The sequence below is a fragment of the Brassica oleracea genome, chromosome C3 (assembly GCF_000695525.1).
Source record: "Brassica oleracea var. oleracea cultivar TO1000 chromosome C3, BOL, whole genome shotgun sequence".
NCBI lineage: Eukaryota > Viridiplantae > Streptophyta > Magnoliopsida > Brassicales > Brassicaceae > Brassica > Brassica oleracea.
The window spans coordinates 2,796,075-2,812,162 of record NC_027750.1 but is presented as its reverse complement, the minus strand read 5'-3'; the positions used below and the strand labels follow the sequence as shown (position 1 = coordinate 2,812,162).

Genomic DNA, 16,088 nt, shown 5'->3' with positions numbered 1-16,088 from the left:
ATAAAAAAAAAAAAAGGAAAAAGAAACAATAGTTGAGTGGGGGAAAAGAAAAGAAGAGAGCTAAGTCTAAAATTTTAAATTCAAAAGAACAGGTCCCTAGTTAGTTAAATCAAAGGAAAGAAAGAAAGGAATTGTAGAACTTAAAGCTACTTAAGAAAAGGGTAGAATGATGAGAACAAGCATTGTATGCATGAATTGCTCCTTTTCTTAGATAAATTTTGCATAATGATCTTGCTCATATTCTTGAGTGTGAGCCACTATAAATGATGCAATTGAAACCCATTTTTCTTCACACTAGACCACTCTTTCTCACCAAACCAAATGATTGAGATCAACTATCCATTTGCAAGAATTCACCTTGTGTGTGTGTGTGTGTGAATGAATGTGAGAGTTGACTAAGGAACTTGTTGGTTGGATGAAAATGAGCCTTGTGTAGAGATAAAAGAGTCTTAATAGGCCTTGAGAAACTAGAGTGCACTAGAGAGTTGCTCATGCTATTTGCTATGTTTCTTTTAGGATTTTAGGTTGAAGGCTAGAAAGTGTCTCTTTTGGTTATGTGTTTCCATTTTCAATTCTCTCCTCTTTAATTGATCTTGAATGTTTACTTGAGGACAAGTAAATAACAAGTTTGGGGGAGTTGATATCTACCATATTTACATTGTTTTAATTATCCTTTCTTGTGCACATTGGTCTTTTGGAATAGCATTTACACAGGAATAGCATTTACATATGTTTAGGTTGCATTTCCATGCATTAGTCCTTATCAGGTGTTGGAGGGAGTTTCATGATGAACTTTGTGCCCGAATGAGTGTTTTGATGCCAAAAGAATGAAGATGAGTCGTTGAAGGCTCCTAGCGGCCAGGCGTAGCGGCAAAAGATGGTCGCTACAGAAGATAGAGCTGAGGCGCCTAAGTACCGTAGCGGGAGTGTGTAGCGGGTTAGAGAGACCGCTAGAGTTGAAGCGCCTTCTATAGCGGTCTGCCGTAGCGGCATCATGAGGTCGCTATGCGTTCAGGACTTCAAGCGCCTTCTACAGCGGCCAGCCATAGCGCCTTCATGAGGTCGCTATGAGTTCAAGAATGCGAAAAAAATCGTCTAAGTATCCTAGGCCGTGCCTGACATTTGCCAAACTAGAAGCAAGAAAAAAAAAATTGGCCCCATAAGTAAATAAAGAGACTGAATGAAACTAACAGATTGAAAGTAATAGATTAACAAAACTCTCCCAGTGTAATCGTAGATGATGTTGGAGAAACAAAAGACTTTGTGGCTTTGTTAATTGAGAGTTAAGAAAATAATTAAAACACAATCGATTTTTTTTGTCAGTATCGGAAAACAATTGATTAGGTTTTGGTAACTGGTTTTATTTTTCTTTTTAGGAATCTATATAGTTAATGCTGATCATTAACCAATTTCCTTTTTAATTTTTTCCTTTTTTAATAAGTAAAGTTAGTTTTTCTTTATTTTCGTTTATTAAAAAGTACTAACTATAAACAAAACATTAGACTAGGCATTCGAACCAGGGCATTTGAAGAAGACTAGCTAACAGCTGCTTACACCATCTCCGCTACATAATTATTTTGAAAATTAGCCCCAAAATTAATTTAAAACTTGTTAGCCCTCAAGCAAATACTTGATTAGCCTAGGCACGGCCCTGGTGACGAGATGGATTCTCCTAACAACAAAGAAACTCAGATTCAGAATCTGAATAACCATAATAATGGGAATAATTTAAAATTTTACTCCACGGGATTAGCATATTAGCATTTTTTTTAGATGAATGTGATTTTGGACATTGGTTACGTCAAATCTATTCACTAACATTACATGTAGTACCATATAAATTGATTTTTTTCGTTACAAAAATGGTTTAAACATGTCTCATCTACTTTTTTTTTGAACAACCAAAACATTCCATTCATAAGATTAAATGCGAAGCATAGAGTTTGCGGATACAAGGCAGATTTCGCTAGAGCGTCTGCAGCATAGTTTGATTCTCGAGGGACATAAACAAAAGAAATAGACAAGAAAGATGATGATATATTCTCGATATCCAAGTTGATTCCGTAGAGCTCCACCGGATGTTGTTTCGAGATGAGTGCTTTGATAAGCACCTGATTATCTGATTTGAGACAGATATTGGATAGATGAAGGGCCCTAGCTTGCAGAAGTGCTTCCCGTACCGCTAGTGCTTCGGCCATCAGGGGTGAGGCGAGGAAGAGTTCCGTTGAGGTGCCTTCTCTCGTTTCTCCAGTCCGCTGGTCGTTGCTGATCCAGCCGCACCCTGCAATCCTATCTTGAGATCTCCAAGCTGCATTCGTAATCAGAGAGATAGCCCCAGTCCCATTGTTAACGTCTAGGTTGTTCCTTCTGTGTTGGCCTTTTGTTATGTGTGTATGTGCTTCCTGCCATTCCCTTGCTAACCGCATTGCATTACAGATGACATCACTTGGGTTTAGTGTTCTGTTGTCCAAATACACCAGCAGACCCATGTCTCATCTTCTTGACTCTGCTTTTGAAGTTGTAGACTTGTGAAAATCGATCATACTAAGAAACGAAAGGGCATACATATTGGCCCAGTATTTTAAGTCACCCTAGCCCAATAACGGCCCAATAAGTCATTCAATCTTTCAACATCCTCCCAAGTCAAATCTCCAACGTTTGCCACTTTGATGGATTCTCAACCTCCGGCGAACGGGTCCTCCCCGTCGACGATCGGAGGAGACCTTTGGAATCGCGTCGCCTCCTTGATTCCAACTTCCAATTCCATTTTCCCCGGAAAATTCTCCAGTCTCTATCGCCAAACCTTCGCCAAGAAACGACATGTCTCTTTTCCTCTTCCTCTGCCGTCTGACTTCCCATGCTCCTCTACGTAAGGTTCATCTCATCTTCTCTGATTGATCGTTGCAATCTGATACTGTTTTTTTGACTTTTGTTTGATTATCTTCAGCAACATCTCGGCGGATACGTCTAGTGTTTACGTTGCGTTGGAGGAGATAATGGCCGACGTTCTCTCGAACTTGCATGATATCCAGAAGAGTTTGGAGTTTTGGCAATCTAGAGCTGAGGTGAAATCAATCAATACATGTCTTTCACTTGATTATGTTTGTAAAACGACGTTTTTTGGGATCGTTTTGAGTACTACAGGGCTCTAATGCTCGGAAAGCTTACTTCATGGTTTTTGAGAGAGGACCTGTAGCTTTTGTTGATGAGAGTGTGAAGCTCGTCCGCAAAGGTCTTAGTGAGGATTCTGCTATGCAGCATCTTTGTCAGTCGTCTTCGTCTCACATGTTTAATAGGACGAGGGTTTTGATGGAGTTGAGATCTTCACTAGCTTCCTTTCTTGCTCAGGTTTATCATCAATCAAAAATTTTCATTGTGAAGTTATGTGCTTGTGACTCACTACTTTCAATGGGTTTTCTTTAGCTTTATGTTGAGTTGGATAAGCGTGGTGAAGATCTTTTGAAGAATCCGAAGAAGTCACTGCCGTCGTTGTTGGTTGTTGTTGATCGATTGTTTTTGAATTTGGAGGGCTCTTTCAGCCATTTACATGCTGCGCGTGAGGTAAAACACCCTGGTTTCTCTACTTGCTTGATTTTTACTTTGATTTTACTGACTTGTATCACATTTACAGTCTGATTCTTCTATTGATGGAAGTTACTCAATGCCTCTTGTGTTTGATCGACTGCCGGAGGTTAACGAAGAGGGATCCCAGTGGACTGATTGTGAACTTACGGATGCGATCAATCTGGTTCATAAGAATTTGGAGAAACTTAACTCATACTTATCAGTTATGGTAGGTGTGGATGTAGTTTATTTTATAGTTGCCACAGCCATGTAATGACGAATATCTTTATTTGAAAACAACTCTTTAAGATTTTCCTTCTTTTTTTTAAAAAAAAGGTAGGCAAACATCGAAAGCCAAGGTGGATGACCCTGTACTGGGTCCGGTATACATGTGGTGCTGTTGGACTTTCTGTCTTTTCTATATGGCTACTACGTCACAGTAGTTTGATGGGAAGTTCTGACATCGAGAATTGGATTCATGATGCAAAAGAAGCAACCGTGAGCTTCTTCAGTGATCACGTTGAGCAACCGGTTTGTTTTTTTAGCCTTTCTCAAATTTTGGTCCAAATGGCTTGTTGAGTAAAACTCTGTTAAAGGAATAGAAATAAAGTAAAATGTGATGGCTAATGCAACTCTCCTTTTGGTTCTTATCCAAAATGGATGCGTGGCAAGTTAAGATGATCGAGTTATTAGTCTGTTTCTTGGCATTTTGTTAGCTTTGAAATTTCTGAATTAGTCTCTCCTGATCTTGCAGCTGCTTGCCATTAGGGATGAGCTTTTTGATACTTTCCGGAAAAGACACAAGGGTGTCATGGAAGCTGAAGAAGTGCAGCTGACGCAAGACTCACTGCATAGGTTGATATTCATTTCCTTCTTGATACTTTTTACCCTGGTTCTATTTGCTTGCTATTTTATATGTTCCTGCATAGCTCCTTTTTCATTATAGCAATTGGTACATTTATATGGAATTCACTAATATAGGGAGTCAAGTAACCAGAACCCAAAATGTCTTTGGCTGCACTCCTAATTTTCTACTTGCTATGTAGAATGCTGAGGAATTTCTGCGAGCAGGCCACGGCTGAAAAGGTATCAGACAATGCAACCGATCAGGAGATGCTTGAAGTTGTTATGCACCGGTACAAGTCTGAACATTAATCCTTTTTAGGCAGCTAAAGGCACATTAAACTGCATTTACAATGAATTTTTCCATCTAATTTCAGGTATGAAAAGGAACTTGTGCACCCTATTCACAACCTCCTTAGCGGAGAGCTTGCCCGGGGTATGCTTATCCAGGTAATTTCAAAATTTGGCATAAAGCTGTAGATTACTGTTTGTTAGCTTCTAATCACATCAACATTGTTTTGTTTTTCAGGTCCAGAAGCTTAAACTGGATATAGAAACGTAATACCAGTAGCTCTAAGTTAACTGTGTAATACAGATCGCCTAATCATTTTGTATATAACTGAATATTCTTCTCCTGCAGAGCCATGCTTGAACTGGAACAGATACTTCGAGCGAATGAGATAAACTTTGCCATTCTAGCTGCGTTACCAGCATTCTTTCTTAGCCTTGGTATGCTCGCATTGCTTCGGACATGGCTTAAACAGGTGATAAAAATTGATAAATCAAGCCAAACCAGTTGATAATGATACATATATGTTGTTCAACTTTATATTTATGAGACTCATTGTTATCTTTATTCCGTTTGATTTCACTGGTATGAATAGGATAGCAAAGCTCAAGGACGCGGAAGAATTGCGCGTATTCACAGGAGGCTACTTGTCGTTGAAATCGAGAAGAGAATTATGCAGTATCAGAGCTACGTTGAACAAGGACGTGTAAGATGTCCACTATTTTATTTTTGATCATTATCATTCTACGAATGGGTTCTTTGAAGAAACCATGTGAAAATTTTCTGGACGTTTGTTAATGCTGTTGCAGGATAAGGATGCAGAAACCGTATTTGGTTTGCTGATATACAGCCTTGAGCGTTTGTACCGGGTTGTTGAGATTCCTGCAAAGACTATCGGGGAGTGGGATTTGTAAGTTTTCACTCTGATCCCATTAAACGTTTAGCTAAAAAAAAATAACCAAAAGTGTTCATGATACAAAACGCTAATTCACGGTCGTTATGTCCTCCTTTTAGATTATTGTGTGTTTGGTTATGTGTGCCAGAGCTGACTGATGTGTTTGTATAAACAGAGTGAAACAAGATCTGATCGAATTAGGAAGGCCACAACAGCAAACATTGTACAAGCTAACCGTGACACAGCGTCTAGTAACGGTTTACGACTGCTTGCTTCCCTCTCTGAAGCGACAATAACTTATCACGGGTTGTTGATCTCCCTTTTGTGAAAACCAATTTTATTCAATTATTCCTCCAGCAACTCTTGCTTGGCTGCCTTTGCGGAAAATGCCTTCTTTTTTTTTACTTGAGATATGGTAAAACAAAGTTACAGTTAGAAGATTGTTATGAGTTCACCAACTGGTTTTCTCCTTTGTTGTAATTCAACATATCCAAACCTGTTTATATTCTCTGATCACAGCCTTGCATGAGAGATCATCATCAACGAGCCACAAGTCCAACTCCACAAGCTTTGTCTGAATGGTATTGGAATCAACCTCATGTGACCAATACACCACCGGTTTGCCATCTAAACCATCTTCCAACCACTGGTTTACGCTCCTGACATTGATATTCTCTGCAATACTCATCGTCTCTACAGTCTTTACCTTTTTCCCCTTTTGCTCCAGTAGCTCTTTCACTAGATGAATAAAATCTAGACCATGTTGCGGGGATGGATTCTTCGTTGCAGAGGATACAATGCTAGGCATAAGCTCATTGCTCCATAGCTTTTGAGTGGCCAATGAAGACTGAACAATCAAAACTCCAGAGCTTTCACCTATATAGAAGTCATATTCTTCTGATCTGATTCTGTCAAGGAGGAGACCTTTATCCACCAAAAGCACATTACTCGAAAACACCCATGTGCTGTATCCAAGCTGTAAGCATTTCTCAACAACATAAGCCTCCTTGACCGAGTCTGTGTACGAAGCTTTGCTTTTTATAAACATATCCGCATCAATCACAGGATGTCCCCTTCTTGCAAGATCATAGAACAACTCTGATCCAGAGCCTATAAAAATATGGCAAGGTTCTCGAAATGACAGAGTAAGTTCCTGATAAACATCTTCTCTGCATCAAATAGACTGACAAGAACTATAGTTTTATCTCTCTGCACAGAAGAAGGAAGAATGGCCTCAAGTTCATTCAAGCTCCTCACAATTATACCAGGAACTACTTCACTGAAACAGTAATCATACCACTTGAGGTTGGTCAAAGGTTGGAGTTTCAGAAAATCAGAGCCGATGAAGCTTTGGTTCAGTAGCTGAGAGTCCGGTCCAACGGTTTCTCTATTGTTAACACCAGCATCCCTGTGAGAGACGCTTAAGGCACTTTCGTTTGGGAAGTTGGTGTAGATGTTGAAGTAGCCACGAGAGTGGACAAACTTTATGAACCATGGTGTCCATATTCGTTCTTCTAACGCCCGGTACCATTCATCTGTCACCTGAGCAAGCATAAACAGATAAAAATGGCATAAAACTTGGAATTTTATAGCTAGTGAAACCCATGAGGAAGACATACCATGCCACTAAGGTAAGGCTTCTGGTCCTTTGATTTGTGCTCGTCGTACCATAGTCTGAACTCTTTCCATGGTTTTGGAAAGAGAAGCTAAGCTGTCCCCAAGTTCCCACCAATTGGTACAAGAAAATATTTGTTTTGGGATCTACTTGTAGTTTATTTCCATTTTCACCTGCATTTGATCACTACATCAATGAGTGACTGTTTGAGACAGTTATAGTAGCTGACAGACACTAAACATATAAGCACATGAAAGCGTAATTCATGTCTCTGTAAGATTAAGAGCATAACGCCAAAGTTTCTCAAAGGGGTCTCAGCAGATTAATATCACTATTCTAATTTCTAACACAACTTATTTATTGTATTAAAATATTTTTTCTTTTAAATAGCCAAATGAAGGACAAGGTGACATTGTCAATAAGAGTATCTTATAAGGTTCAAAAAGCATCTCATTTAAGAACTTTTCTCATCATCTCTTTTCTGATTTTTTTTTTCATTTTCTATTATTTTTATTGTTTAGATACTCACTCAGAACCTACCATTATAACCTGAGCTGCTGAATCACTACATTAACAAGTGAATATTTTAGAGACATTTCTAGGAACTGACAAACAGTAACCATGAGCACATGAGTCCCTACTTCTTGTCTCTACAACCTGAGCTGCTGTGAATCACTATTACATCAGTAAGTGACTAGTTCAGACATTTCTAGGAACGGACAAATACTAACCATATAAGCACATGAATCCCTACTTCATGTCTCTACAACCTGAGCTACTGAATCACTAGAGCAATAAGTGACTGTTTCAGACATTTCTAAGAACTGACAAACACTAACCAGTAACCAGCACATCAAATCCCTACCAGGGCCGGCCCTAGGCCGATGAAGTATTGGTCTATAGTCCCCAAAATTTGGAAAAAATTACATTTATATGAACCCCCAAATTTATAAAGAAAAATTATATAAACCATTATTAAATTGTCTATATTCCTCAAAATCTCAGGACGGACCCTGACCCTGTTAATCACAGACAAGAAAATGGTACCTGGAACGAGCCATGGTCTCTGAAGCGAAGCTCCATAGATAGAAGGGTTGACATTAGAAGCATCATAGTAGTAGTCACGAATCACGCGCTCAAGAAACCAGTAGTAAAGCGGAGAAACCTCAAGATCATCTTCAACTACAAACGCAAACTCATGATCTGAGCTCGGCCACCACGCCTCCAGCCACTGTCCCTGCAAGCCAGCGTTACCGGTCCGGTAATGAACCAGTTTCTCCCCATATCTCCACTCGAACTTAACCACAAAGTCCAGGATCTCTTTCGTGCTCCTCAAGCTATCTTCCACCGTTGTATCATTCAGGTCGAGTGAGAAATGATCTATATAGACGTGTAGGTGAACGCGTCCTGTGTGGCCTGCGACGCCGTATTTGGCGGCGGAGAGAGATTTGAGACAGCGGGAGAGAGAGTGGAGGCGGTTAAAGGTGAGGACTTTGATGAGGAAAGTGAAAGGAGGGTTCTGTCGGAAACTAGTTCCTGGTTTGGTGAGAGAGTGTGTGGTCTCGGAGACGAGAAGCAGGAGAATGATGATGGACATGCAGAAGAGGAGAAGAATGAGAAAACGTACGTTCTTCTTGTGTTGGGCAAGTCCCATCATAGCCATGCATGGATTCACAGGTTTCTTGTTTAATAACTTTTTTAAATGAAATGTGATTCAGATATTTTATATGTTGGGAGAAAACTAGAAACAAATCATTTGAAGATATAAATGGGAGAGAAAGTGCAGTTTATTTGAGATTTAACTTCGTTTCTATATGGGCTGTTATTATTGTTATTTTTTTTTAGAAGGAGTTTTAATTTAATCATTGGTTTAAGGTGTTTTTTTTTCCAGCGTTAAAAAAAAAAGTGTTTTTTTCGATCAACTTTAACCTTAATTATTGGATCTTTTACTTATTTATTACAATATATTGAAATTTAATGTTTTTGACTCTTGTGTTTACAAATATTTATTGTAATTCAACTAATTTTGTAAATATATCATCTGAAATTTGACGTTATTTATGTTTACTGATTATTTTCATACTTACCGCAAAATTGAAGATTTAAAATAAACTAGATCTCGATCCGCGCAGCCGCGCCGATTTTTGTTTTCATTTATTTTTATATAAACATTTTGTTTTCAATTCTAAATTACTATATATTATAATATATATGTGTCTATCAATTTTTAAAATATAATAAGTTTACGATATATTTTTTTCATTGAATAGATTGTTTCAAACTTTCACATGTATTTGTATCTTCTTCTATATATATATTTTCGGATTATTATTTCATTATTAAAATCGTAACCATATATATAAATATTAGTAAAATATTTTTTTATTGTCATATTCAAAAATATTGTAACATTTCACAAATTTAGAAAGTTTTTAAAATATTAAAATTTTCGCTTCATAGATTTATATTATCGAGTAAATAATTAAACATTTAGTTTTTGTTTAATATTTAAAATAAACTATATAGTTTAAAATTTGTTTTCATTGGTTTAAGGTAGTAAAGATTAATCATCGTTAGATAATATGATTTTTGTTATTTAAAAAAAATCGGTATAATTTTAAAAGTTAACATCGACAAATATTTAAATAATTAACATATGGAGGTATAGTATTACAACATTAAATTATATCTATTTAATTTATGATATCTATAAATACAATGGATAATCTATTGTTTAAATTTAATTATTGATAGCCCAATAAAAATTTCTGGTAGGCCCAAAATTTAAATGATAAAATTAGAGATTAAATGTAACATGACTTTCTATGAATATGTCAATTAGGTTCATTTAAAAAAAAATTACACATGAATCAAGGTTGTAACTTCTATTTTAATATAGAAGATTGGATAACTAATTTCATGTATAAATTTGTGGGTAAAATGATAAATGAGTCAATGTCTATTTTTTTGGGTAACAAAATGAGTCAATGACTATATCATGAGAGTAGTTGACCAAAAAAAAAAGACTATATCATGAGAATTGAACATATCAGAACCAGTCAATGAATCTGATAAAAGAAAAAAACAAGTATTCAACACCAAAATATGTCCCAAACAGGAAATGAATCTGATAATATTTGACTTGAGATGTCATCATCCTTTTTCGTCGTATGACCACATGTATATGGAGCCTATAAAACGTCTATTTTAACGTATGCGTGGAGACAATGACGTATAAAAATTAAGATCTATGGAACTGAGATGTGTGACAACACAACACTGACAATAAAATTAAACACAGCTGATAATAAAATCAAACACAGGCTAGAAGCCATACTACAAAATTAATTTTGATATGGGAGAAGTAAACCAACAATCACAATTCAACTTATAACACAACTAGTCCCCACATTTATGTATACATCTCACCCAACACCCATCTGCAACGTTGATATCTCACCATCCAACGGCATCTACCTTCTCAGAGATAGATTTAATCACAGCCGTTGAAATTTTCATCAATAGGTTGTATTTTAAATAATTTTCTTTAAAACGACTATTTTTAGAAAGTTTTCATTTTATAGACAAAAATTGTATTTTTAGGTTTGTGATTTAGAAATTGGGATTACAAGAATATTTGTGGATAGATAAATAGTATTTCAGAATTTTTCATCAATAAGTTGTATTTTTAAATAATTTTATTAAAATCTATTATTTTGAAAACTTTTCATTTGATTGAGAAATATTGTAGATTTGAGTTTAGGATTTAGAAATTAGGATAACAAGAATATTTGTGGATAGTTGAGTATTCTTTCAGAGTTTTTCATCAATAAGTTGTATTTTTAAATAATTTTCTTAAAACTGTTATTTTTGGAAAGTTTACATTTTCTTAGAGAAATATTGTAAATTTGAGTTTGTGGTTTAGAAATTAAGATAACAAGAATATTAGTTGAGTATTCTTTCAGAAATTTTCTTCAATAGGTTATATTTTTAAATAATTTTCTAAAAACCTGCTATTTTTGGAAAGTTTTCATTTATTAGAAAAATATTGTAGATTTGGGTTTTGTGATTAAGAAATTAGGATAAAGAGAATATTTGTGGATATATGAGTATTCTTTTAGATTTTTCATCACTATGTTGAATTTTATATATATTTTCTTTAAGAACTGCTATTTTTTAAGTTTTCATTTTATAGAGAAATATTGTATTTTTGGGTTTGTGATTCATAAATTAGGATAACAAGAATATTTTTTGATAGATGAGTATTATTTCAGATTTTTCATCAATATGTTGTATATTTAAATAATTTTCTTACAAACTGATATTTTTGGAAAACTTTCATTTTTTTAGAAAAATATTGTAGATTTGGGTTTGTGGTTTAGAAATTAAGATAACAAGAATATTTGTGGATAGTTGGGTAATCTTTCAGAATTATTCATCAATATGTTCTATTTTTAAATATTTTTTAAAGAAACTGCTATTTTTGGAAAGTTTTTAGTTCTTTAGAGAAATATTGTAGATATGAGTTCGTGGTTTGGAAATAAAGATAACAAGAATATTTGTGGATAGTTGAGTAGTCTTTCAGAATTATTCATCAATATGTTGTACTATTAAAAAAATTTCTTAAAAACTGCTATTTTTGGAAAGTTTTTAGATTTTTAGAGAAATATTGTAGATTTGAGGTTGTGATTTACAAATTAAGATAACAAGAATATTTGTGGATAGTTGATTATTTCTTCGGAGTTTTTTTTATCAATAGGTTGTATTTTTAAATAATTTTCTTAAAAATTGCTATTTTGGAAAGTTTACATTTTTTTAGAGAAATATTGTAGATTTGAGTTTATGATTTATAAATGAGAATAACAAGAATATTTGGGGATAGTTTGAGTATTCTTTCAGATTTTTCATCAATATATTATATTTTTAAATAATTTTCTTACAAACTGTTATTATTGGAAAGTTTTCATTTCTTAGAGAAAAATTGTAGATTTAGGTATGTGGTTTAGAAATTAAGATAACAAGAATATTTGCGAATAGTTGAGTATTCTTTCGGAATTATTCATCAATATTTTGTATTTTATAATAATTTTCTTAAAAAATGCTATTTTTAGAAAATTTTCATATTTTTGGAAAGTTTTCATATTTTTAGAGAAATATTGTAGATTTGAGTTTATGATTTAAAAATTAGGATAACAAGAATATTTGTGGATAGTTGAGTATTCATTCAAAATTATTCATCAATATGTTATATTTTTAAATAATTTTTTCTTAAAAACTGCTATTTTTGGAAAATTTTCAGTTTTTTAGAGAAATATTGTAGATTTGAGTTTATGATTTAGAAATTAGGATAACAAGAATATATGGGGATAGTTTAGTATTTTTCAGATTTTTTCATCAATATGTTGTATTTTTAAATAATTTTATTCTAAACTGCTATTATTGTAAAGTTTTGATTTTTTAGAGAAAAAAATGTAGATTTGAGTTTGGTTTAGAAATTAAGATAACAAAAATATTGTAATATTGTTTTGGAATTATTCATCAATATGTTGTATTACTAAATAATTTTCTTAAAAACTGCTATTTTGGAAAGTTTTCATATTTTTAGAGAAGTATTGTAGATTTGAGTTTATGATTTAAAAATTAGGATAACAAGAATATTTGTGGATAGTTGAGTATTATTTCATAATTATTCATCAATATATTGTATTTTTAAATGATTTTCTTAAAAACTGCTATTTTTGGAAAGTGTTCAGTTTTTTAGAGAAATATTGTAGATTTGAGTTTATGATTTAGAAATTATGATAACAAAAATATTTTTGGATAGTTGAGTATTCTTTCAGAATTTTTCATCAATATGTTGTATTTTAAAATAATTTTCTTAAAAACTGCTATTATTGGAAAGTTTTCATTTTTTTAGAGAAATATTGTAAATTTGGGTTTGTGGTTTAGAAATTAAGATAATAAGAATATTTGAGGATAGTTGAATATTCTTTCGGAATTATTCATCAATATGTTGTATTTTTAAATAATTTGTCTTAAAAACTGCTATTTTTGGAAAGTTTTCAGTTTTTTAGAGAAATATTGTAGGTTTGAGTTTATGACTTAGAAATTATGATAACAAAAATATTTGAGGATAATTGAGTATTCCTTCAGAATAATTCATCAATATGTTGTATTTTTAATTAATTTTCTTACAAACTGCTATTTTTGGAAAGGTTACAATTTTTTGGAGAAATATCGTAGATTTGAGTTTATGATTTAGAAATTATGATAACAAGAATATTGTGGACAGTTCAGTATTTCTTCAGACTTTTTTTATCAATAGGTTGTATTTTAAATAATTTTCTTAAAAATTGCTATTTTTGGAAAGTTTACATTTTTTTAGAGAAATATTGTAGATTTGAGTTTATGATTTAGAAATGAGGATAACAAGAATATTTGGGGATAGTTGAGTATTCTTTCAGATTTTTTATCAATATATTGTATTTTTAAATAATTTTCTTACAAACTGCTATTATTAGAAAGTTTTCATTTCTTAGAGAAATATTGTAGACTTGGGTTTGTGGTTTAGAAACTAAGATAACAAGAATATTTGCGGATAGTTGAGTATTCTTTCGGAATTATTCATCAATATGTTGTATTTTTAAATAATTTTCTTAAAAACTGTTGTTTTTGGAAAGTTTACATTTTTTTAGAGAAATATTGTAGATTTGGGTTTGTGGTTTAGAAATTAAGATAACAAAAATATTTGTGGATAGTTGGGTAGTCTTTCAGAATTATTCATCAATATGTTGTATTTTTAAATATTTTTTTCTTAAAAACTCCTATTTTTGAAAAATTACATTTTTTAGAGAAATATTGTAGATTTGAGTTTGTGGTTCAGAAATTAAGATAACAGGAATATTTGTGGATAGTTGAGTATTATTTCAGAAACTTTCATCAATAGGTTGTATTTTAAATATTTTTCTTTAAAACGGCTATTTTTGGTAAGTTTTCATTTTATAGACAAATAATGTAGTTTTTGTTTTGTGATTTAGAAATTGAGATTACAAGAATATTAATGGATAGATGAGTAGTATTTAAGAAATTTTCATCAATAAGTTATGTTTTTAAATATTTTTCTTAAATTCTGCTATTTTTGAAACTTTTCATTTGATAGAGAAATATTGTAGATTTGAGTTTATGATTTAGAAATTATGATAACAAGAATATTTGTGGATAGATGAGTATTTTTCCAGAAATTTTCATCAATATGTTGTATTTTTAAATAATTTTCTTAAAAACTGCTATTTTTGAATAGTTTTCATTTCAAAGAGATATATTGTAGATTGGGGTTTTGTGATTTAGAAATTATGATAATATGAATATCTATGGAGAGATGAGTATTCTTTCAGTTTTTTTCATCAATATGTTGTATTTTTAATTAATTTTCTTTAAAACTGTTATTTTTGGAAACTTTTCATTTTATAGAGAAATATTGTAGTTTTGAGTTTATGATTCAGAAATTAAGATAACAAGAATATTTGTGGATAGTTGAGTATTCTTTTAGAAATTTTATCAATAGGCTGTATTTTAAAATAATTTTCTTAAAACATGCTTTTTTTTTGGAAAGATTACATTTTTAAGAGAAATATTGTATATTTGAGTTTGTGGTTTAGAAATTAAGATAACAAGAATATTTGTGGATAGTTGAGTATTATTTCAGAAACTTTCATCAATAGGTTGTATTTTAAATAATTTTCTTTAAAACATCTATTTTTGGAAAGTTTTCATTTTATAGACAAATATTGTAGTTTTAGGTTTCTGATTTAGACATTGGAATTACAAGAATATTTGTGGATTGATGAGTAGTGTTTTAAAATTTTTCATCAATAAATTGTATTTTTAAATAATTTTCTTAAATTCTGCTATTTTGGAAACTTTTCATTTGATAGAGAAATATTGTAGATTTGAGTTTACGATTTAGAAATTACGATAACAAGAATATTTGTGGATAGTTGAGTATTCTTTCAGAGTTTTTCATCAATAAGTTGTATTTTAAAATAATTTTTTTAAAACTGCTATTTTTGGAAAGTTTACATTTTCTTAGATAAATATTGTAGATTTGAGTTTGTGGTTTAGAAATTAAGATAACAAGAATATTTGTTGAGTATTCTTTCAAAAATATTCATCAATAGGTTATATTTTAAAATAATTTTTTTAAAACCTGCTATTTTTGGAAAGTTTTCATTTATTTGAGAAATATTGTAGATTTGGGTTTTGTGATTTAGAAATTAGAATAACAAAAATATTTGTGGATAGATGAGTATTCTTTCAGATTTTTTTCATCACTATGTTGAATTTTTATATAATATCTTTTAAAACTGCTATTTATGGAAAGTTTTCATTTTATTGATCAATAAGTTGTAATTTTAAATAATTTTCTTACAAATTGCTATTTTTGGAAAGTTTTTAGTATTTTAGAGAAATATTGTAGTTTTGGGTTTGTGATTTAGAAATTTGGATAACAAGAATATTTGTGGATAGATGAGTATTATTTCACGTTTTTCATCAAGATGTTGTATCTTTAAATAATTTTCTTACAAACTGCTATTTTTGGAAAATTTTCATTTGTTTAGAAAAATATTGTAGATTTGAGTTTATGATTTAGAAATTAGGATAACAAAAATATTTGGGGATAGTTGAGTATTCTTTCAGAATAATTCATCAATATTTTGTATTTTTAAATAATTTTCTTAAAAAGTGCTATTTTTGGAAAGATTACATTTTTTAGAGAAATATAGTAGATTTGGGTTTGCGATTTAGAAATTAAGATAACAAGAATATTTGCGGATAGTTGAGTATTCTTTCGGAATTATTCATCAATATGTTGTATTTTCAAA

General features: G+C 32.0%; 1 protein-coding gene and 1 pseudogene across 2 annotated transcripts; one reads left to right on the top strand and one right to left on the bottom strand.

Moving 5' to 3' along the window:
* Positions 1-2,655: 2,655 nt before the first annotated feature.
* Positions 2,656-6,081, top strand: LOC106329172 (nuclear control of ATPase protein 2). Of its 2 annotated transcripts, none has more exons than XM_013767784.1 (14): positions 2,656-2,869; positions 2,948-3,065; positions 3,145-3,348; positions 3,424-3,561; positions 3,632-3,793; positions 3,901-4,095; positions 4,319-4,419; positions 4,611-4,700; positions 4,785-4,857; positions 4,937-4,965; positions 5,048-5,171; positions 5,292-5,402; positions 5,506-5,606; positions 5,767-6,081. In XM_013767784.1, exons 1-14 carry the CDS (start codon positions 2,670-2,672, stop codon positions 5,885-5,887), a joined length of 1,767 nt encoding a protein of 588 aa, XP_013623238.1. In that variant the 5' UTR covers positions 2,656-2,669; the 3' UTR covers positions 5,888-6,081. The 2 variants fall into 2 exon arrangements, with proteins under 2 accessions (XP_013623238.1, XP_013623239.1); XM_013767785.1 differs by having other exon boundaries at positions 2,771-2,874.
* On the bottom strand, positions 6,073-8,869 carry LOC106329171 (annotated as a pseudogene).
* Between the last annotated feature and the right edge of the window lie 7,219 nt (positions 8,870-16,088).